The sequence below is a fragment of the Tetrao urogallus genome, assembly GCF_951394365.1.
Source record: "Tetrao urogallus genome assembly, chromosome: 6".
Classification (NCBI taxonomy): domain Eukaryota; kingdom Metazoa; phylum Chordata; class Aves; order Galliformes; family Phasianidae; genus Tetrao; species Tetrao urogallus.
The window spans coordinates 28,177,136-28,201,372 of NC_136819.1; the positions used below are offsets into that span (position 1 = coordinate 28,177,136).

General features: G+C 40.0%; 1 protein-coding gene across 4 annotated transcripts; it reads right to left on the reverse strand.

Moving 5' to 3' along the window:
* Positions 1-1,741: 1,741 nt before the first annotated feature.
* SLC39A9 (solute carrier family 39 member 9) lies at positions 1,742-15,743 on the reverse strand (the record flags this gene model as incomplete). 4 transcript variants are annotated; one of them, XM_079536835.1, is made up of 8 exons in its annotated part: positions 1,742-1,972; positions 4,084-4,218; positions 6,648-6,733; positions 7,830-7,898; positions 8,481-8,672; positions 11,347-11,455; positions 15,137-15,254; positions 15,709-15,743. In XM_079536835.1, the coding sequence occupies 8 exons, from the start codon at positions 15,741-15,743 to the stop codon at positions 1,742-1,744; spliced, it is 975 nt and encodes a 324-aa protein (XP_079392961.1). The 4 variants fall into 4 exon arrangements, with proteins under 4 accessions (XP_079392961.1, XP_079392962.1, XP_079392964.1 ...); XM_079536836.1 differs by lacking the exon at positions 15,709-15,743 and having other exon boundaries at positions 11,326-11,455; positions 15,137-15,232; XM_079536838.1 differs by lacking the exons at positions 8,481-8,672; positions 15,709-15,743 and having other exon boundaries at positions 15,137-15,232.
* Between the last annotated feature and the right edge of the window lie 8,494 nt (positions 15,744-24,237).

Below are 24,237 nucleotides of genomic sequence, written 5' to 3' on the forward strand. Positions count from 1 at the left end.
ATAAGTACTCCTGGGATCAGCACCAGGTACAAATCCAGAACACATTTAGGTTGTTACAAAGCCAACAGACACAGCAACCACTACTCCAAGAGCCAGGCCATACCCATTACTGACCTAGCAGACAATTAGGAAAATGACAAAATGTGAAGAAGAGGCATGATGGCCTGTGTAGTATAAGTAATAAATGGCACGAAAGAGACACGGCCATTCAAACTGAAACAATAAGCACTTCAGGAAAAATACTTCAAGCCTTGAAAATCCATATAAAAAAAAACTATTTGGCAATGTTATCTTTAAAAAGTGCAGGAAAAGTATAGCTTAAAAAGGGTACAGCATTAAAAAGTTTGCCCCTAAAGAGCTCAGTCTGTGCACATCAAGCATTCCTGACTTTTCAATGCATTACAGTTATTGAAGTATAGTATAATTTGCATAAGATAAAAGGTGCCTGACAAAAAATAAAACGAAACAAAATGCTGTGCCTTGGAAAGGGATGATCTTTTAGCACCCATTTGCACTGAGAGGCATCAGCAGTTGGCAAAAAGTCCTCAAGTAGTTTCACTAGACTAATGATCATCTGTAAGAGGTGAATGCAAGATTCCCAAGGAAAAGCAAAATGCCTAACAGGGCCACTGAAAACCCACCAGGTTTTGTTTTTGTCTGTTTGTTCTTCTTGTTTGTTTAGAACTGCTTCAGAAACACTCTGTACCCTATCATAACATAAATATTTACCTATAGATCTTATTACATTAGCCTTAGTATATTTTATTTAATGGAACAAAACAACAACAAAAAGAAAACAACACATGCCCCCACTGATGTCAGTGGTTCAGACTCTTGAAAGTGAGCCAGTAAAGTTCTCTGGTCCCTCATCAGCTATTTCCACCAGATTTCTACTCCTCAGAGTCCAGAAGAGCTTGATTTCAAAGGACAATATGGATCTCTCTCACAAGTAGCAGCAGTGCAATCACAGAACCAAATTACTAATACCTGCTAATGTTTTTGGTGCTTTACATGTCAGAAGAAAATATTGCCTGTTTCAAACTTATTAACAACTGCATGAACAACTAAAGTGACACTCCTTGCTTCTATTATCTTAAATAATTGAATACACTGAAAAATTTGTTCTTTCTTAGCCTGCTCATTTCCTACTCCTACATTACACCTTCTCTACAGTACTTCTTTCCTATCAACGACACCTGTTACAACAGCACCGTTGTCCAGAATTCTGAGTGTAGCCCACTCCTGTAATACAATTAATGATCAACATTACAAGAACCATTTGCATTGTCAAGATGACATGGATTCAGTGGGGGAGAGTCCCCTTCTTCATTCGTAAGACTTCGACCTCTCAAAAGGCAGCCATTCTTTGTTTATCTTCTCAGCTGTGAAAGCTCAATTGCAGGATGCTTTGGTGATTGCAATTTCATGATGAGTCACTACATTCTTCCTCGCTCACCTTTCTTAAACTCCAAATTCCATCTTCCCTGAGAATAGGGCCGTAAGCAACAACTAAAATAGCAAACGTCTTCAGAAAAGTTACACAGAATTTGTGTCCGGCTGCCAAAGTACCTTTTGCTATACTAAAAATTTTCCCAGTATTCCTCATTTTGCAATCAAGGTTCATTCTGAACTCCATAAAGTAGATGGGATGGATAATGGATAAGACAGACAATGATAAAGGGAGCAGCTGACATTTACTGCTCATGTCAGATCAAGGAGAAGACCGGTGAAATTCGAGCTTTTAGTGATGGTGTCCAATGGACAAAACTAGAGGAATAAGGCATCCTAAGACCAGGGCTGCCACCTCCAGACGGCTGAGTCCTTTTCCTCCAGTTGATTCAGGTCTGTGGCTATGCGCGATTCCTCCTACTTCTGGGAGGACGTGAACTGTGGCAACGTAAAGAAAGGTCCCAGCAGAAAAAAGCATAGCAACTCCGGTGGCATTAACTTCTGAAAGGGCTTCTTTGCTGCTCTGTGGAATTGAAACAAAAACACAGAGAAGGGAAAAAAAAAAAAAAAAAAAAAAAAAAATCAGGGTATGCATAAGTTCTTCAATCAATAATGAAGAAATCCTACAAAGGTCCAGACACAGTAGGATTTATACCAACTTTAAGCTGTTATCGCTGTGAGCGAATTCACAGAATCACAGAATTGTAGGGGTTGGAAGGGACCTCCAGAGATCATCGAGTCCAACCCCCCTGCCAAAGCAGGTTCCCTACAGCAGGTCGCACAGGTAGGCATCCAGGCAGGTCTTGAACATCTCCAGAGAAGGAGACTCCACCACCTCCCTGGGCAGCCTGTTCCAGTGCTCCGTCACCTCACTGTAAAGAAGTTCTTGCGCATGTTTGTGCGGAACTTCCCATGCTACAGTTTCCGGCCGTTTCCCCTTGTCCTGTATCCACTCACCACTGAAAACAGTCTGGCCTCGCCATTCTGCCCCCCACACCTTAGATATTTATAGACCTGGATCAGGTCCCCTCTCAGTCTTCTCTTCTCAAGGCTGAACAGACCCAGCTCACTCAGCCTTTCCTCATAGGAGAGATGCTCCAGGCCCTTCACCATCTTCGTGGCCCTCCGCTGGACTCTTTCCAAGAGATCCTTGTCTTTTTTGTACTGGATTTTTTTTTTTTTTTTTTTTTTTTTTTGTACTGAATTAAGGTATTGCTTAATGTCTTCACCTCACATGTGGCAACAGGAATTATAAAGTTGATGAGGGACAAATTATATTTCAAAAAATACAAGGTTCAGACTGCAAAGCCATCAAACTGAGGAACGACACTCAGGACTGACCCTCCTTCTAAACAGTGTTCAAATAAAATGTTATCCTTTAAATATCTGCAGGTGGTGAGAGCAGGAATTGCTAGATTTAAGCCCCAAATAATGATTCTCTCAATATTTCATTTAGATGTGCAAATGAACAATAAAAAACCTTTCCAGAATTTCCACACAAGCTGCACAAATAAATGCACCCTCTGGATCAAAAACCAACCAAACAAAAAAAACAACCAGCACCTATTCATATTAGGATTAAGACCTTGCTATGCATCATTAATTGTAATGAAATGTAAAACCGGTCACATGATTTTCAAAACACTTCTTGAATAGTCTCCAACTCAAGTGCAATGCTAGCTCTTTGGTAAACTCTCAGGCTACTTTTTCCAAAGAGAAAAAAATGCATCTTCTACCCCAGTCTTTTTGCCTTAGTAATTCTCTGTCCATTCTGAAGTGCAAAATGCAAGACCAACATCAGCAGAGTGCTCAAACACCATTCTCATTTCTAGTCACAAATCCTTTCTGGTACTTCCTGCACTGCAGTACCAGCTAGAACTTCCTTCCAGCAAGTAAAGGATTTACTTCATCTTTTCTGTCATGCTTTGAGTTTTACAAGATAACATTTTAAATTCTTTATGACGTAGCCTCATAGTGTGTAACCAGGACAGCCTACAGAAGTATCTGTAGGACACAGCAGTACCAGAGAAGATGCAAGAAAGGAAAGAAGCATTTAATTTGGAGGGAGATGCTCATTTCACAGACATGAACTATACATAATGAAGACTATGCTTGTAAGAATGTGAAAGGCAAAAGGGCTGTTCTAGCAAAGAGGGATGCAGCTTCTTCTGACATGCTGAAAAAGTCTTTGTACTTAAAACAGAATTCTAGCATGGCAGGAAAAAACTAGCAAAGATTGTTTTCTATCTGTATATTAAAATGAGAATACATGCAGCAGCACTGAAAACGACTGAACTATGTAGTCACCAGATATGGTGTGTTATACAAGTAAATATGCTGAGTTGTCAAGCACAACACACAGAAAGGAAAAAAAAAAGACAGAAATCAGTCTTCTAAACAAACAACCTATATGTAGGAACTGTATCTTTGGTTCTGATTGAATGCAATTGTTCTTTGTTTGCTTGTTTCCCATACTTACATTGCTAACTTTTTATCTATTAAAAATAGAAAATACTACTTCTGCTGAATTCTTCAGGCAATTCAGAATCATGTTTTATGAATTTTATCTGATGTTCATTTCTCCTAACTTGTCCACTAATAGACATTTTGGGCAGAACAGAATCACAGACCCACCTTGCTTAGCCCTAAGTATGTCACCATGGACATAACAGGTGCTGCCAGTGCAAAGACCAGCAAGTGTTTTCTAATTCGATTCCGTTCCAGCCCAGCATGCATCAGGAAGGAAACCAGGCCAAAGGCAGCTGGTGCCTGCAGAAACAGAACGAAACAATTACTTGCTAGTAATCCAAGCCTTTTAAAATTACCTGAAAGATAATATAAGAACTTAGTTGAAATATGACTTACTCCACGGAAATGCACTGAATTGGAAGAAATTCAGGGAAAGAAGGTATATTTTCAGTAACTCAAATAAGTGGAATTCTACATAATGCCCCATCTTAAGAACTTTCGCCATAGTGGAAACCCATATTCTGCCTATCATTCAAACAAGCCACAGCCTACAATCTATTTACTGCAACACCAATGAATTAAAAGTAAAATAAGGCAGACAAAGGTTTTTAATTCTTCAGAGAGAAGGAAACAGGAGTTGTGAACTACAAAATGCTCTCCCCCCTTAGGTAACTGATGCTGTAGCTCTGTGTTATGGTACATCCCTTTTGGGGTAGTAACACGTATCAGAAAGTTCATACAGAAAAAATTAATGGAATAATCTCCAACTGCAGACTCACAGATCCATATCTGCTCCACCCATACTGTCAATTATTTCTTTACATAAAGAAGGGATAGAAGCAGGAGTTAAGATGTTCTTGTGTGATTCTAGAACAAGGACTGCAGTCATCATACAGTGTTACATTAGTATTAGTGCAGTGCTAGGAAAGGTACAGAAAAAGTAGAGATATTTGTGTAGTCATAACCATTAATATGCTTCTGATTTGAGTAGTTGCTATAATCTCTGTATTTCCATTAACTCCTGTAATTTCTTTTTTCCATCTGGTATTGGGCATTTCTAGATGGTTGGTTTCTGTAGCTAGAACAGAAAAATTCTATAATTAACACCAAGGGAAAAAGATTCCCAAAGATAGATAGCTATCAGCCTCCAAGTGAACAAAGGCTTAAGTGCTCTTCTGGTTTGTTCACCATTCAATTGCATATCAACAACAACGAACTCTTTTCCCTTTTATGTGCGAGCACAGTTTCTTATCCACAAGGCCGCAGAAGATACACTGCTTCAATACCAACCATTTCTTGATCTATTTCATAGGATAAATTTTCTTCCAAAATTGCACAATCGCACAATTTAAGAAGACAGAGACTTTGAATGTTTAGAATAGTGAAAGCAAAATTTCACTTGGCACAAGCCATAAAGTAAGCCTTGTAGGAAGATGCAACACTTAGCACTACCTTTGAAGTGAGTTGCATAAAGAACCATTTACTGCAGAAACAGTGAATGAAATCATTCTAGATGGGAATTTCCTAACATTTTGGATATGCAGTTGTGCAAGCAAGACTTTAGATGAACATATGACTAACTACTGCAGTGTGTGTATGTGCTGCTGTAACTCATACACATCTGGAACCTACACAGTCAATATACATTCTTGCATAAACACGAAGAAAAGAAAGCACTTCTTGTAAACATCATTTTCCCCATGAGAAATCTCTTTATGAGTTTTTTCCTGCAGATATGACAGACGTTAAAACTGCTTTAATAACAGAGGTTAACCTTTCTTTCCTCAGCATCTGAAGCTTTCTTCAGTATCCAATATTAAGTAGGCTCAGAAGACTAACCCTGCAAACTGTAAAACCTTTCATTACATAAATGTCCTTTCCATTTTCTGGGCAATAGAGGAGAAAAAAAAACAAAAAAAAACACCCCAAAGAAACAACAACAACAAAAACCAAACCCTAAATCCTGTGTGATGAGCATAAAACCACAATCTCTCCTTGAATACACTAGCACATACTCCCATGGTCAACCTCTAGAACTTCGTGTGCATTTCTTACAGCAGTAAGAATTAATAGAATGGCTTGTGTTGAAAAGGACCACAATGATCACCCAGTTTCAAACCCCTGCTATGTGCAACCACCAGACCAGGCTGCCCAGAGCCATATCCAGCTGGGCCTTGAATGCCTCCAGGGATGGGGCATCCACAACCTCCTTGAGCATCACCACCCTTTGTGTGAAAAACTTCTTCCTAATATCTAAACAAAATCTCCCATCTCAACTTAAGACCATTCCCCCTCGTCCTGTCACTATCTGCAAATATTTTTTTGAATTCTTTAGATATTGCAGGAAAATGAAAAACAAGCAGCACACCAACCCAACCCTGACACCATCACCAAAAGCACTAGCTTCAAAATAAATTTGCTTCAGAAAACATAACGTGATGCTGACACATTTCTTAAAGAGCTGTTCTCACATCACTTGAGACAGTCTTGTTAGCCACTGCAGACAAGGTAGGCAGTAACAAGCATCAATACCTTCTCTTTCAGACTTAGCACCCATAATTTGCTACTGTCATACATCATAGTCATGCATTTTGGTCCTTGAAGTTGAATTACTAATCTGTTCATTTACAGATTACATCACTAAGGACACTTAAGAACTTGTGTAAGTTCTGTATGCTTTAACTTGTCTTTCAAAGAACAAAATACACGGGTTTTTGATGTTGGCTTACCTTGTGCAGCATAATTGCGACAAACACTATCAACTGGACACTAGTCTGAGAAGTAGAAGCTGCTGCACCCAACGCAACACCATCAGCTGAAAGAAGAGTAAGAATTCCTGAGTTACTCCTTCATGCAAGTTTCAGCTTTCCCCCACGCTGGTTGGCAGTAGAAAACATTTGAAAAGTCTTGATATTCAAAATTCTATCGACATAAACAGCCCCACACATCATTCACTCCCCACTGCCTTTTGGGGCACAATTTCAGGTAGCAGCTCTCATTTCCTCAAAACCATACAAAGTACAATAAGAATCTGTTCAATATTGATGCAGTCTGCCAAATTAGAATCTGGCAACAAGTTTACTAGGCTTAGTTTTCTGTCTAAAATCATCCTCTTCTCTAAATTAAACAAGCTGTTTGAGATTCTAAACATTGAAAGAACATTAACGGCTACTATTTCTATTTACATTTAAACGTTACTTTTTTCTCATTTAACAAATATGAAATGGGAGATGGATACTATATTAATCCTTAATATATACTTTCATCAGTGAAACATAACCTTTGGATAAACATTTTAGGACATCTGCACAGTAATTCTCAGCAGAAGAGAACAATAAGCATGTTTATATTACATATACAATGTATAACCCATGCTGATGTTGTAGTTATTCACAACCCTTTCAACCCCTGCAAGTCAACATATGTGCGTTTCAGTTAAATATTTCAGCTCTACTCTATAAACTCCTTTCTTATCACAAGATTGTCCTGGGTTTATTTTGGCAATTTTTTTGTTTATTTGGTGGTTTTACTTTTCTTCAAATATGTCAGTTGAGCCAACAAATAAACCTAAAAATGTGTCATACTACATACTAAATGTTTAAGCATATATTAAAATACAGCAGATAAGGAAGTCAGCAAAGAATTGTACAGGCAGGAATTAAACACCACATGAAATCATAGATGGGAAAAATAAAGGAGAGGAAACACAGCAGTGGAATACAATTCCAGGAAACATTTTGAGCATTGGAGTGTGTTTACTCCATCAGTTTTGGTGGGGAACATTGCTTTTTTGTTGTTGGTATAAAACACGGCATCTTCAAAACCAAAACACAAGTATTTCTATCACACCTAAAGACAAACTGCACAGCAATGGAAGTCACCCTCGAGTTTTAACAAAGGTCCCACATTACCTGCAGCATGGACCACTAATCCCAGTGTTGTGGTGATTTTAGAATTGCCTGATCTAGCAGCTTCTGGATCTGAAAGGGACATGAAGAAAGCAAAGGTAAAAGAATGAATACACAAATTAAGCTGGAAGAAAAAAATCTAAATATTACCATACATCTCTAGCAGTGATAAACACCTTAGAAAGCTGCATTTAAAATTATCAGCTTCTGCATTTCTGCATTAAATTTAAATACTCTTCTTCATAATGTGCATCTCTAACACAGACCACAGTCAATTTTCTCCTGCTACTTGCTCTGATGACACAGAAGAGGGTCACAATATGTACAAACCACAGATTTTTCTGGCAGAAGTCTTTTGGAAAACCAAAAAATACTGCAAATCAGACAATAATTCAAGCGTAAAAACACTCTCCGCACCCATATCATGCTTGCACAGTTATTTTACATTAACGAAGCACACTCTCAAATTTTGCTGGATTTCAGAACAGATTTCCAGAACAAATATTTTAAACAGATCCTGCTCTAAGTTCATACTGCACCTACTGAAATTCTGGACGTGACTGGTCAAATTAAATTCCAGTAGCACTCATGAAATTGCACCTTGCTAATTAGAAGTAATGAGCAAGCTTATCTGAAGGGTTTTTCCTTACTCACCATCTGTAGAGTGCACGTGAGAGCTGCCTATCTGGTCAACCAGAAGCATGAAGACAAAGCCAAGGACAAGCGAAACACCAATGTATGCGTGCAACCTGGAATGGTCATGGCCATACTCATGTACAACAGCGATTTCGGCGACCTTCTCAGACTCCATCACATGCTGCATCTCATTTGCTGGGTGATGCTTCCCTGCAGCAGGCAAACTAACAGGTTAGGAGAAAGCAGACTAACGTGAGGCAATCATTTCTTTCCTCCATTGCTCAGTGCTCCTCATGCATTCTTAGACAACGCACAGTAGTCACTGCTTCACGGTTTTCTTAGCTCAGTTTCCTAGGAGAGCACGCAGTTACCTGGTTTAACAAAGTGCTCAGTTTCCAGCAGATGTAAGGGAAGAATTCCTTCTTCTACCAACTACCACAAAGACAATTAGAAAGGTACAAGCAAAGATGAGGAATAAAGAGTTTTCAGTTAAGTCCCCAACTGCCGCATAGCACACAGCGCACACTCAATCTCTCAGTTTAGACTCCATGCTCATCTGAATCATATATTCTTTCTAAACCCCTGCTAACTCAACTAGAGACAAACCATTTTGCTTGGAAACCCTTTGGGTGATGCAGAACAGGAATTTCATGCTCCTTGGTGTGCCTTTTACAATAAGTAATTGTACTTCCATAGCAGGCAAGCCACTTTAGACACTGTAAGTGTTATTCAAATGTTTCCAGTGGGGGAACAGACACAGTAAATCTACTTCCACTCTGATATCTCAAAGCTAAATCAGATGTTTGAAATGCACGCTGTATTCCAAGGTCCTGAGCTACCTATCATTCAGTACAAGTTGCCTCCACTCCAGAGCAGGGAAAATTGCTTACAACCATACCTTAAATCCCTTTAATGTTCTGATAGGAAACCATTTCTTCTTTTTGCTAGACCCAACGATAATAACTCTAATTATAATTTTTTTTGTCCCTTCCCTACACTTAGGGAACACTATTAATCATATAAACAACCTTCTAGTATTTGCATGAAGGGTCTTAAGAAAAAATTGTTTAAAAAAAAAAAAACACCACCTTTGATTATCCTACTTTTCTAGGAAACATACCACATTCATTTTTGTAGTTAAATCTGTAACATCAATTTTGCTCCTTTGCAATATAAAACGAAAAAAAAAATCTCCTTATCTTCCCTGGTCAACAGGTGAAACCATCGTCTTAGGATTTGATTGCAAGTGCAGTGTGCTGGGGGAAATTACAAGTAGGATGACAGGAAGCAGAACTATCAGAAGAACATCATTCTCTTGATGCCACTTACGTATTTCTTTAAAGACAGAATCACTTTCTTCACAATACCGTGAGTTCAGAATTGAGCCTGAAGTCATCCACAGGAAAAAGTTCTTTTTTACTAGATAAATATTACTGACATCCCCAGTGCCTCCCTCCTGCCCCTCCCAAAATATATACTATAAAAATTGTAGCTCTAAACATCTGGATGTAGATATGAACACAAATATGCTGGTGTTCATATTAACCGCATTTACTACTGGTCGTATCATTAAAATAAAATCTATTTCACTTAGAATTAAAATGAAACGGAGAGCAAAGCCACAGCTACAGCTCATTAGAGACATCCTACACCACAGCATGCAAATTACTGCACATAAAAGCATAATTGAGAGGTTTTTCCATTTCTTGATACTGGATGATTTTATATATTCTGTTTATGTTAAATCTCAAGCAAAACAGAAAAAAATAGCATAAACTAACTGCAGATTAAAGTGGATTCTTAAAAAAATTCTAAAGGTACTGAAACAAGAAAAATACAGTAGCAGGAGAAAAACAGTACTATAATTATCTCTCAACTACAGATTAGGAACAATGACACATCAAACAACTGCCACGTTCTCTACAGTCATGACTAAAAAGACCTTTCTCCTGCAACTGTTAAGTTGTTGCCATTTACCTTTCCAACAAATTCCTGGTTCTGAACAAACTGAAGTCTCATGCATGCAATGGTAATCCAACAGCACAACGCTCCAAGCTAAAGCAAGATAAAGTGTACTGCAAACTAATTTAATTAGCCCCAGCTATTTAAAATAAAGCTATAACCTTAAATCAAGGTCTATCCAAGATTATGTTGTACAAGATGCGCTCATACCACCCAAGACTGGGCTAATTTGCAGAGAAGGAGGCACTTCTCTGTGATCACAGTTGTCAGCTGATTGCCCCGAGGAAGCCTGGTTCCAGCTTCAGGCCGTTCTAACTGGCTTAGAACAGCAGGGCCGTCATTAAAACAAGCAGACTGCTGTGGGCAGTAGGGCAGCTGCCATTCAGAGGACTTTCTCTACACTTGTAAGGAGTTACGCATACTTAAAAGTTCTACAGTTTCAAGGAGAAAACAAAGTGGCAAGTCCATACAGATCTGTAGAACACTTCTATTGCTAAAATGCTTAGTGAACTAAACTACAAAAAAGCAACAGCAAATAGCCCATAAGCTTTTCCTCCCACAGAGACTTCCCTATGCCTCTCCTGCAAGATACCAGCGAAAGTTTGACCCCCTCCATAATAAAAAACATTACACATAACCTACTGTAACAGGCTGTGATTCCATGACTGGTACAATACAAGAGACCTGCAAATGGCTAAATTGCTCAGCAAGAATCACCTGATTCACAGCTTGATGGCGCTTCTCTGTCAAACCAGCAGGAACACACAGTATTTTATCTATAGCAGTGATTTTATGCTGCATTTGCACCATATTGCTGTGAAACTGCCTGCCAATCTCATGTTAGCAGACCCTGGTAAGTCATAGAACTATGGCCTAGGTTATCTTGAACATGGCCACCTACAGACACAGTTTTTGTTCTTACCCTCCAAAATGTCTTCATAAAGTGCATGTACTCCTTCAGGCACAATGACAGCCAAGGCAGTTCCGCACAGCAGCCCAGCACCCAGAACAGTCACCAACTTTAATCTCTCCTGCAAGCAAGCACAAAACAAGTATCACCTTTAAGAAGGATGGTGCTTCCCTTACTCTCCCTCATTAACAGAGCTCAAAGTGCACAAAACCTACTCCTGATTCTTATTCACTAATGAACATATCCAGGGTCTGACACAAACAATTGAAATAAGAAATGAAAGAGACAACCCATTAGAAAAGCAATGCCAGAGAAGAAATGAAACACCACATACATGAGAACGGCATGGATCGTATCTTGGGCACTAATGATTATTTGGTGCTAATTCACCCCCTCAAACTGCAAAACCTACAGAGACAAAGGAACATGGAGTGTCTGAATTGCACATTTGCAATTCCACATTTTACCTCCGGACTGGTTTTGTTATCAAACAGATCCAGACACTAGAAATCACACTTAAACATGCAAGTTCTCTAAAGCCTCACCTAGGTATGGCACAACAAATCATCTGTTCCCAAAAATGACAAAGGAAAATACCAAAATAAAACCTAATAAAAGTCAGAGAAGCAAGAAGGACAAAAACGTAACAGTCTCTACAGATGCAAATATGTTGGTCAAGTATGTCCAATCAACCACTAAGTCAGCTATCTTTATACAAAGACAGAAAACAGCTATGTTGGTTAGTTTTGCAAATTTGTACTTAAATCTTAAAATTATACAAATTTCATGCTTTTATCATATAGTAAACAAAAGCAGTGACTAGTTCACATTCCAGGATAAGTTTCTACGACATGCTTTATTATTAAAAAACAGCACAAAAGATAACTAACTATTCGCTACTGTGAGTAAGGATCATCTCTCTAGTTACATTGCAATTTTGGAATAAAACAAACAAAACAAAACCTTGGAGATATTGCCTCCCCCTTCACTGATGCACCATTTGTTTAAATTCTGTATATATATATATATATACATATACATATATATACATACATATACACACAAATATATTCCAATATAAAATGTTGGTCCACTCTACTTTTTGCTTCCTTATGACTACAACATTGACAGGCTAAAGTTAAAGCAATACACTGAAAATCCACTTCTATAAACACCTAATAGACTCCTTGCAGAGTTCACTTCTATTTATTTCTGTAATAAAATACAGCATATTGTAATAGCAAAAATTTTGATCCTTATAACAACTGATTACCATATATTTGGCAATGGCAGAACAATCATCTCCCACACACGAAGATGTGTGTCACCAAATACAAACATTGACTTCCAAAGTCCTGGAAACAAAGGTCAGCATTCAAACGATGGGAAACCACTGGCAGCGTATTGCATGACGCCAACTGTTCTCTCACCCTGCTGCAGTGACACGTTGGTTAATCTCACCTAAAGAGGTGACGTTGGTCTTGAGAAAACAGGAGGCTCTGGAGAGATGCACAACTCATTACTGGGGAAAATTTGAGTAGCGATATGCAGGAGATGACCCACTGTTCCTGATGCAGTTTTGCCAAATTACAGTGCCTCAAAATGAGAACAAGATGCCTTTTATATTGCAACACTATGACCTCTCTTCTACACAGCATGTGTGCACATCTGCACTTGGATATATGTGTAAAAGTACTGCCAAAACACACCTGGCCTACTGTGGTGTTATTACTACTGCAAACACACAGCACTGCTTGAGTTCAGACACCTGTGAATTTAAAAAATGTATGAACACAGATGAGTTGCTATTTCAAGAGAAGTCTGCATCTCTTTTTCAATATGAAATACTTTGAAATGGTTAATATAGTGATATAATAGCAGCTTATTCAGACAGGCAAAAGTCATCTAGTTTCATCTAAGAAATCAAATAAATTCAGTTCCAAAACCACTTGTGTGTCTCGTTAGGAAGAGGAACAGAGTAAACAATGCTAAAAATACACAGAAAATCTTAAATTCCTCAAGTTAGCCAGCTGTTCTGTATTCCTTGGTTTAAAATCTTCAAACCTTACTTGGACCTAAAAAACCTCACACCTGCTTTCAGCACCAAGCACTTTCACTCCAGTCAGCCCTATCAGCTGTATAACTCCACTGTTGTAAGTGTGCCTCAAGAAGTGTCAGAACACAGTTTCTGACCCAGGGTTAGCCTAACAGAGTGCGTTTTTCTCTCACTGAAGTCACCTACAAAACTTTTTGCAAACAACAAAACACGCACTCCAATTATTTCACTCTAAAGTTCTCCATGTTGCACAGGCTGAGCAATCACTTAAAACAAGACAATTATATACTCTAATTAGACACTTTCAGAACTAATTTGTGCATGCATAAAATATCTGCAGATATATCTCTCCTTTTTTAAACCAGTAAAGCACGTGGAGCACAAAAGCAGCAAGTTTAAGGCAAGTGTAGAACTGAACTAAGAATTCCTAAGAGTTTACGATAACACAATGAACTTGTTTGTACACACGTGTAGTGCACACAGACATGAGGAAACATAAATCCATATATATAAAAAAAATTTTAGAGCACTATTACCGTGCAGAGTCTTCTGTGATAGGAGAAGGGGAAATGGTTTCTAACTAAAAGAAAGGAGATATAGATTGGATATAAGAAGATTTTTGCAATAAGATTAGTGAAGCACTGGTACAAGTTGCCCAGGGAGCTGGTGGATGCCCCGTCCCTGGAGACGCTCAAGGTCAGGCTGGACGGTACTTTGAGCACACTAATCTCATTGTAGATGTCCCTGTGCATTGCAGGAGAGTTGAGCTAGATGACCTCTGAAGGTCCCTTCCATCTCAAACGATTATTTGATTCAATACAAGGCAGCAAATTCACAAAAAGTCCTTTTGATGCTTCAGGGCAAAACTGAGTTTTGAAGGGCAAGAAGGTAGCTGTGCAGTCTTGAAGTTATGTAAGGGAATTTCTGTCAAAGCATCAAACAAAGCACCAGCAAAACATAACCAAACTACTGCTTACACAAAGATTTCAGAGTATACTCTGACATTTCAAAACACTGAGTGGACTACATCGTTAGCAAAACTAACAGACTTCTCTTCTACAGTGTTCATTTTACTGCTCCCAAAGCATCCACTACATTAGTAATCACAAGACCAAAGGCTAGGTTCAATAATCTCTGTGATACAGCGGAAGAAGTCATTTCTCTTCCAGTTCTTTTCTAGTCTCCAAAAATGGTACTGGTCCCAGCAGAAATGGAAAGCCTCTCATAAGAGGGCTCTTGCTGGCTTAGAACAATTGAACTGTCACTCTACCACAGCTTTATGAAAGAAAAAATAATAATAAAAAAAACCCCACACTGGCATTAAAGGATGTTGGGTCCAGAATCTGTAACCTTAATAACTTTGACATACCATTTCTCAGATGCACCCAAGTGGTGCACACTTTAAAACTGCTGTACTGCTTGAACCACCATTCCATTCACAATAGTGCCTCTCCCTCCCTTTTAGTAAAACCCTACACAGCCACAACACGTGTCAGAAAGTTGAGACACAGGAAGCAATACATCAACTTGAGCTGTAACCAAAGTGATACGGTTTGCCTCATCAGTAACACAAAGCCCGAACTAAACCGTGAACCAAAACAAAGCGTTTACAGAACATTTTTTGAATTGCACCTCCAGTGAGCAGCCCACAGACACACCGTGACTCAACCTGTGACCTCAGCGGTTCCTTAGGCAAACTGTACCCCTCCACAGCAGCTAAGGTGCGGCTGGGCAAAGCCCTCTTACCTCCGAGAAGTTCACGGCCAGGGGAATAATCCCCGCCACATAGCAGGCGACCAGCATGGCCAGGGACAGCAGGCAGATGGAGCGGAAGTCATCCATTTCGCTGCTCTCTGTCCGCTTCCTTTAAGCGAAATTCAACAGCACCCGTCCCACCTCGGCCCTCACGCCTCAGCCCGTGCAGACGCCGAGGTCCCAGGAGGGGCTCTCGGCCATGGCTGCCCGTCCCGAGCTTCAGCCCCGAGGGCCCGGGGCCTCTCTGCTGCTGACAGCGCCGCGAGGGGACGAAGAGCGGTAGACCGGGCCGGAATAGAAGCGGCCCTCACCTGAGGCAACGGGCGTGGCGGGAGGGCCTCGCTGTCCCCAGGGAGTGTGGGGAAGCGGCAAGCGGAAGGACGGCTGCTAACAGGGAGAGGCCGCGGGGAGGCCGCACTGTGCCACGGGCCCCACAGCTGCCTCAGAAGCCAAGTGGCACCTCCGTCACCCCACACTTCCCCTTCCGGGGCTCTACGTCCTCACACCCATGAGCCTCCCGACTCCAAGATGGCGGGCGAGGCGGGAAAGAGAGGCGCCCTCACCAAAGATGGCCACCAGCCCGCCTCTCTCCCGCCATCCTCAGCGCGCTGCCATGCGGCGCCCGCGCTCTTGCGTGAGGCGCGCATGCGTGGAGGCGCTCTGGCACCACCGCCTCTATGGTCGGCCGTTAGCGCGGCGCTTCCGGCGGGCGCGGGGCGTTGTGGGGGATCGTCGAGTGCCTCTAAGTCGGCGGCGGAGCTCTGGAGCGGGGCGTGATGGTGAGCCGCGCCCCCTTTCCCTTCTGCCTCTCCACCGGGCCGGGGACAGCGCGAGCGCTCCCCTCATCGCGGCACGGGCTGGGGGCGGGCAGCGGGCGGGCGGGAGGCAGCCAGTACGCAGCACCACGTGCCGGTGGGCGTCCGCCCTGCAGCCCAAGCGGGCCGCGATCCGGGAGCCCTCCGGGCGGCCCTACGGCGGCGCGAGGAACCCGTTGCCGCGGCCTCGAGTTAGGCTGTGTGGCGCTGCTTCGCCGGAGGGCTGGGACCACCCGCCATGGCCACTGCGCGCCAACGGAAGCTGCGGGGCCCCGCCGCTCGCCCCGCCCCACCGCTCCAAGAGGGGATGGCGGCGGCTCGCTGTAGCGGGCTCTTTAGCGTCGCCTAGTCTTATGGAGCGACCTTATTTGTGCCTTTCCTGGTCCGCTCTGCGTTTTCCTGGCGATAAGGATAAAAACGGTAGAAAATAGCGTAGTTTTGAAGCCCGCTGATCTTTGTCCCGTGTCTCTCAAGCACGTGTTTAGCTGGGCAGGGCATATTTCGAAGAAGGAAGCGTTCATATCTCTGAATTTGGCGTTTCTTTGCACATCTGTGGTGGGAGAAGGGCTGTTTGAGCATATTGTGCCAAGTTGTGACTTTTTTCCCTTAAGGTGAAAAAAATGGAAAGTCTGGAAAGAAACAAGGCACCACACATTCATTCTGCTGTAGGGTTGATCCCAGGGGCAGCAATTTCAGTATTCCAGTGAAGGTGGACAGGCCTTAAAGGCAGTTAGTAGAAGATCAGTGTGGATGACTCAATTCCTAGTCAATTCTGTTACATCTATGCTTTGTTAAGTTTTCTCAAAGTTAATTTTTTTTTATGCTGAATTTAGTTGAAAGAGATAAACAGATGTATACCTAAAACATCAAAGCTTTACTAGAGCGTGCTGAATTGGCTGATACAGCCTGTCTGTTTTGTTGTTCCCAAGGGATCCTTAGTCAAATGCTTCCAGGTGATCACGAGTTGCAAGTTATGGAAGCTTGCCTGGTCATCCGAGAGCATTAAATATAAACACTGTTGCTGGAAGTAGTAGTTGGATAAAGCTTGGCAGTTGTGTGACGCTCAGTTCAAGTACAGCACCCTTAGGAGCAGTGAGATCCCAGCAACTCCTGTCTGGGGTCATTCATTTCAGATCTGGGGTCCTTGAGAGTATATGGAAAGCAGATTTAGAAGCACTCATCTCCTTTGTTCAGTTTTCACTATAGCGTGTAGCTGTGAATTCCTCTTTCTGTTTCTGATAGAGGAAAACTCTTCTTCCTACTCCTGCAGCTTTTCTTTCTGGGTTCCTCCAAACCTCCTCCTGCCATGTTATCTGAAACTGAACTTCAAGAACTGAAAACAGTATTCCAGGCATGGGAATGCTATCGGTGATGGTATAAAAATAAGTATAGTTTTCCACCGTGTTCCCTGTAAATATTTGCCATTTTTATTTTTCTGTCATTGCGTTTGAGCACCAAAATGATGTCTGCCCAAAATGTGGGTTAGGATTTTTCTACTGGAGGCTGCTCGATTTAAACCTGGTAATGTACTTAGGTATACATTTCTGATATGTCTAACTCTGCGGTTGCCTACATCAATTTTACAGGTTGCATACTCACCTCATATATTAGCCTTGAAAGCGTTGAATCCAATTAACAGTGCTAGAAATGCTGTTTCCTGGTGTGCTTGCAAATTTTATGACATGTAACCTGTAAATCAGATCACAAACTGCATAACTTCAAAAACGTTACACGGATGCTTAAATTACTTGCTACACCCAATTGAAAACTATTAGAGAAATAATGCAAGCCACAGACTGTACAATCATCAGTCTTTCTTGCAGAAGAAAGAGTTTGCAGGCTGACATTTGAAGCGGTTATCTGTGCCATAATTACAGTTTCAGCAGACTCGCTGTTAACATCAGCACATCTGTTTCTCGGGAAACAATCTTGCTCCTAAGTGAAGATTTGGTATATAACTTGTGTTGGAGCTGAATAATTCCAAATAGCTGCTTGTGTTTAGACAGCAGCGTTAATTCGGACTCCATCCTTGCTCTCTCGTAAGGATACTTAACTCACACTTAGAGCTTGCATTTGGAATACAGTAAATAAGTGGCACCAGTGGGATAGCTTCTATACACCAACTGTTTTGGCTTGCTTTTCTCTTGAGGTAGAAAATACTACTTGTGTGTTTGTTTTTTTCAATACAATTGCTGCTTTACTGGTGATTGTACACACTTGAAAAAGTTCTGTAAGAATTGATAGGACTGATTGGAAGCAGAAATTGTTACTGACAGAGCTTACCTGAAAAGTACTACTTGGAAAATGTATGTCCTTGCTCAGTGTTTTAAAATTATGCTACTTTTTTGAGTTATTTGCTTGCCTATTTAGTTTTGAGAAGGCTTTACCGTCTCAGTCCTCATAATTAACCTTTACACACCAAAGATGTGCAGCAGTGTCACAAAGTAACACTGGGAACAGCTATTGAATGCTGCCCAGTTTGTGCAGTAGTTTGGTGGCCAGAAGTAGAAGTATTGCTTCTTCTCCAGATAAACAACTTTGCATTACCTGTAAAAATTTCACTACTTTTTTTTTTTTTTTTTAATGTGGTGTTTTCTTGTTTTGTCTTTCAGTCTCACACAATTCTACTTGTGCAGCCTACCAAGAGGCCAGAAGGCCGAACATACGCCGATTATGAATCGGTGAATGAGTGCATGGAAGGTGGGTACAGACACTGGAGTCTAAAGCTGTTGTTCAAATCCTGTTTAACATATCCCTATACTTTCTCAGTAAGAGAATAAGCTGCTGTTTGTTTTCCCTATGGTAACTTGGAAAAAACATTACAAAAGTATCTTATGTTTTTTTTATTTATTAACGTTTCAGCAAATTAAAAATAGTTATTCTTTGTTTCTCTTTTTGGCTTAGCAAGATTGAGCCATGTTCAGTTCATCAGAGTAGGCAGTATTTTTGGTGGGGCTGTGCAATGGAGCTGTCTGGATGCATTTCATTTCAGGATCAGAGTCTAGCTCTTACTAATTTTTTGTGCTAGCCATGTGAAGGTAAGATCAGTACTGGACATAATGTATAAAACTATGTGTAACTGATACATAATTTGCAAGCTGGTGGCATATGTACCAGAAATAAAGTCCTGTCTGACATTAAGAGACTCAGTGAGCCTGAAGATTGAAATACTACAACTTAAAACGTGAAGGTTCTCTTAATGTTAAAAATTAACTCCTGAAGCCTTGAAAGGCAAACAAAAACACGGTAAAGGCCATGTAAAACCACCACGCTCACTGTATTACATTACTTTGATATATGTCCGAATCAAATTTATAGACTAGCATAAATAAAACTCATGTAAATTCATATGCAAGTTTTTGCTGTTGCTCTTACCTCACTTGTCCTTTTTGACGCTTTCACCAAGAATGACCTCTTCATGAGATTTGAGCAGCTTTATATGACAGTAGCTGTACTTTCTCAGGTGCTTGTACAGTGGAAATCAATGTAGCAATTGCTGTGTTAAAATCATCAGAAGGAATTTCAGGTTTCAGTTGGAACTTATTATGTAGAACGTTCTGTCTGTGACAGAACTAAAACTTTTTGTTCTAGATGATGAACATGTTTCTTTTCATGCATCTTACCTGGTTTTATGGTATTGTGTTTAAATGCAAGTATCTAGAGCAACAGTATTTTAACTACAAAATTGAATGCACTAATGTTGGTTTTCATGGTATTCACATATAAACTTAGCTGATATCTGTGGTTCCATATCTGGAGAAGAAAAACAAACAAACCAAAAAACCCAGCAAATACAACCGTTTGGCTTTTGTTGTTATTTTGGGATTTTCTGTTTGTTTGTTTCCCCCACTGATGTTACTATATTATCAATCTTTTTTTCTCTGCAGGAGTCTGTAAAATGTATGAAGAGCATTTGAAGAGAATGAATCCCAACAGTCCATCCATTACATATGATATCAGCCAGTTGTTTGACTTCATTGATGACTTGGCAGATCTCAGCTGTCTTGTGTAAGTTTAGTTGTACAAGTCCCTTTCAGTGGTTTACAGAATTCACAAGTCATCCATATAAATCTCACATGTTATTACAACTCACTGGAACCTGTTTAAATTGGGACTGGATCTGCTTTGTTTGCATTTGACCTGATTGTTAAGGAGGCAGGGCGGTGAAGGAATTTTATTTGGCTTAGAGCTGTATTATCAGTATGGTGGTAGTCTACAGAAGTCACTTGCAACCAAGTTTTCTCTTTGATCAGGGTGCTGCAGAATGGAAACTTCAGTAAATCCTGAGTAAGTGACTGAAGACCCTATCCAAAGATCCCTAGTTAATGGTTTGAGTGCTCTTCTGAATACACCAAAATCTCTGGTTCCTATCTGTGCGTTAAAATTGTGGGCAAACAAAGCAGATAGTGAATGCTTTCTATTTTGATTGTACTGTAAATCAAATGCCAAATTTCAGTATTTAGAGTGATAACTAAATCAATTAGTCCAGATCCTGGCTAGTTGCCATAGCACAAGTTTCAGAGTAATGGTTTGTGCTAACAGCATTATCCGATTTCACAAAAATGCTGTCTGTAGGAATACAGGTACAGGTCTCATACTCAACTGTTAAAAGATACATGTATGCACGTACTGATATTTCACTTGCTAAGCTCAAATTCTAGGATCTCTTTTTAAGCCAGTACATACCTAGTGTTGACATTCCTACAGCTGAACTGTTGTATCCCTCTGCAAGTGTTTTGCAGCTGCACAGTTAACCGTCTTTGCCAATTAATCCCAGTTTAAAAAGAAAAAAAGAAAAATGCTAAAAGATGAGCACTGTATTATTTTCCTTTGCATCTAGATGCACACGTGGTATATCTGTTACTGATAGTGACTAAGAACAAATGCTGTTTACCAAAGTTTTCATTTGAATAAATGAAGTACTATTACAATTTCTACAAAGTTACCTTTCTGCCAGGTTAGATCTGGCATTATACTACTGGGCTGATGCAGGTTGGAAGACATTGTTTTAGTTTATTTAACAAACCAAAGGTAGCTACTTGTTCTAAGTAGCAAATATTTTATACTGGACTTCTTCCTTTCTTTATTAGGATTACAAACTTAATGTCACACCACATTCTGTTTCAACTTATGGTTTTCCACCAGATGGCATACGTAGCACATAACGTACCAGACATGGCTTGTGCTCATGGAGATCTGTAAAGTACTTGCTATCTGGTCTTGCAATGTAGTGTTATGAATGGATTGGGAAAAAGAAAGAAAAAAATAAATAAAAATCAATAATAATTCCTGAAACTAGCTTTTCTTACACTGTATTAAAACTGCATGAAAACTCCTTCTAAGTCTTGAAGGCTTTCTTAAAAACAGTGTGCTTAGGGTTGTTTTTCTTAAGTGAAAATTGTAAAATATTCTGGATTTATACTTAGCTGCTTTTTGATGACCATCTTAGTGTTCTTATATGATGAGAAGTACCTGTATCATGTTTAGAAGCTGGCTGGGACTTCAATAATGCCTGTAACATTCATTGGAAAAATGTTATCTTTGTCAAAAAACGTTCAACCTTGTGGACTAAGGGGAAAGGAGAGTGTGAATCTTCACAGTGCTTTCATCTTTTATTCTAATCCTTCTTTAGTTCAGCAGTGTCTTGCATAGCCAACTTCTTTGGCTCTGGGGAGAAGTCTTGCCAGTAGTCTAACTTTTATCACCTGTCCCCAAGCAGCAAAGAAAATTAACCTGTGGGTTCTTTCTTTTTATGAAGTATCATTGTTGGTTAGATGCAAGCTTATCTCTGCTGCCAGCTGACAAGAATCATTTACCATCTGCCTGTTAGCCTTCCTTTACTCCTGGAAAGTTGTGTTTTCATTAATTTTTTTTTTTTTTTTTTTTAATCCAAATAGAAGAGGAACACTTGAAAAATTATGCAAGTGCTTGCTTGAAGTTAAGCTGAATGTTTGGCTCATTAAGACAAATTAAATGTTTCATGGTGCGACTATTAGTTTCTAATCCTGAGCTTCAGAATATTAAATTGCTTTGTTTGCTTTCTCCCGTAAGTAGTTAGTTATATTCATGAATTTAAATGCAAAATGCAGTCTCTTAACAGTCTTTGCAGTATTTAGTTCTGTTTCAGGTTCTTACTGATCTGCAGGGTAGCTTGTAAGGGAACAGGACAAATCTCTTTGATAAGTTGCAGTTATCATTCACTTCTGATATCGTGTTCTGTACTTTCTTTCTGCCTCGTGAACTTGAAGACACTTAATTGTTGAAGGCTTTCTAGTAAATGTTCTATGGGATAGACCAATATTATGTTAATTCTTTTTTTTTTTCTAGTTACCGTGCTGATACTCAGACATACCAACCATACAATAAAGACTGGATAAAGGAGAAGATCTACGTCCTCCTCCGCAGGCAGGCTCAGCAAGCAAGCAAATAATGGGGGCACCATCCTTACGTGGGTTTGGGGGAGGGCTTGGACAACAGGTGTGTACAGAGTGTAGTAGTGAAAGTTTTGTATTATAGTCATCCTGTTGCCATCTTGTTAACTCTTCAGTCAGGCCTGAACGACTTAGAGATGCAAGGATTTTGTTGGATTCGACCTTTTTTTCCAGTGTAATTGAAAAAGAAAGTGCAGCATCTTCCGCAACGTTTTAATTTGGTTTTGGTTTGGTTTTTTTTTTTTTTTCCCCCCTCTGGTCAACTAATGGTCCTACCTTGTTTGAACCCCGGGGCTGTTCACACTGTACTTCACCACACTTATTGTATGTGCCCTTCTGTGGGGTTTTCAGTGTTTAGTTTTTTCCTTGGGGCAGTCTTAACAGGAAATAAACTACCCTTTAGTTAAATTTGAGTGCTGAATTTTTTGTTGGGGGGGTGGATGTTGCCAAACAACAAATTAAGCCTTTCTTGCTCATTTGCTGAAGGAATCTTAAACCTTATATGGACCGAATCATGGTTGTCTGCTGTATTACATCACTGCTTCATTTCTGGTCTGCCCAGTTAACTTCTCCAGCCTACCACATCTACTGTCTTTCTTGGGGGATCCATGGGAAACACAGCAACTCTTGCTCTTGCACTCTAGACAAATATCTTTTAAGAAGGATCAAGTTCAGGTGTGTTTGCTCTCTGGGAGCAATGATAGCTAAGAACAGGCTAATATGTCATGTTACAAACTTCATGAATAATTTTATTTCCAAACTTCCTGAGGAAAGAAATAGGCAAAATGAATTATTTTGGCAGGAGTCTGCCCCAAACCATGATCTCTTTACAAAAGATAAGGAACTATCTGTTTGCATGCTCTGCAAAATGATAACCTCTCTACCTTTATTGGATGCTGCTGACTTCATAATCTTGCTGTACTGAAAAAAACTAGTGCTGGAGGATATAATAGACCAAACAGCAAGTATGGGAGCAAGGCTGGATTAGTGCTTTGTGCTTGTATTAGCACAGAACTTGTCAGGTGTGGTACAGACTAGAATCAGAATCAACAGGCATACACAGCCAAGATCATTTGGAGGTTTAAAGGAATATTGTTCTCCCCAGCACACTTAACTTCCTAAATCACATCAATAGATTCTGTTAGACCTCACAGCAAATGCATTGGCTTACAAGAATCCGAGTTCTAATGGTCTGTGTATAGCAAAGCTTCACTGAAGTAACTCATTGCTGCTGAAGACTTGGAGTCAAATGACTGGAGGGAGAAAAACCCTGAGGCTGATTGAGGGGAGAGGGAGTTAGACTTTTGCCAGCGTAAGTATAAATTGGAGATAAGAGCTATGAGCTCTATGGTTGAATCAATTCCTTATCTCTACAATATACTGACTTCAAGACATGCTTCATTTAAAACATTTTCAGAGCTGTAGGTCAATATATGATTACTTAAATCTGAGAAAAATTCTGCTTAACACAAAAATAATTCACTACCTATTGCCCCAAATAATGACATTCAAATTAACATCAGCAGTGTTATTTCAATATCTTGCATAGCTCATTCTCCTATATAGCAAGAGTAAAGTAGCATGTATTCTTTGCTAAAATGTTTGATGTTTATTAGTGGTAAATATTTTGTTGTTGTTAAAATTCCACTATTCTCATCTTAAATGCATCAAGTCACACTGAATGTACTCTAAGGTGCGTAAGTCTTCAGCATATAAGTTTTTTGGTTTTTTTTTTAATTTTTATTTTTTTATTTTTTTACCCTGGGAGCTAGACTTGGCCTGCTAATACAAATACAAAGATATGGTCTATACATCCTATTAAAAGTTACTTCCCTGCTCGACACCC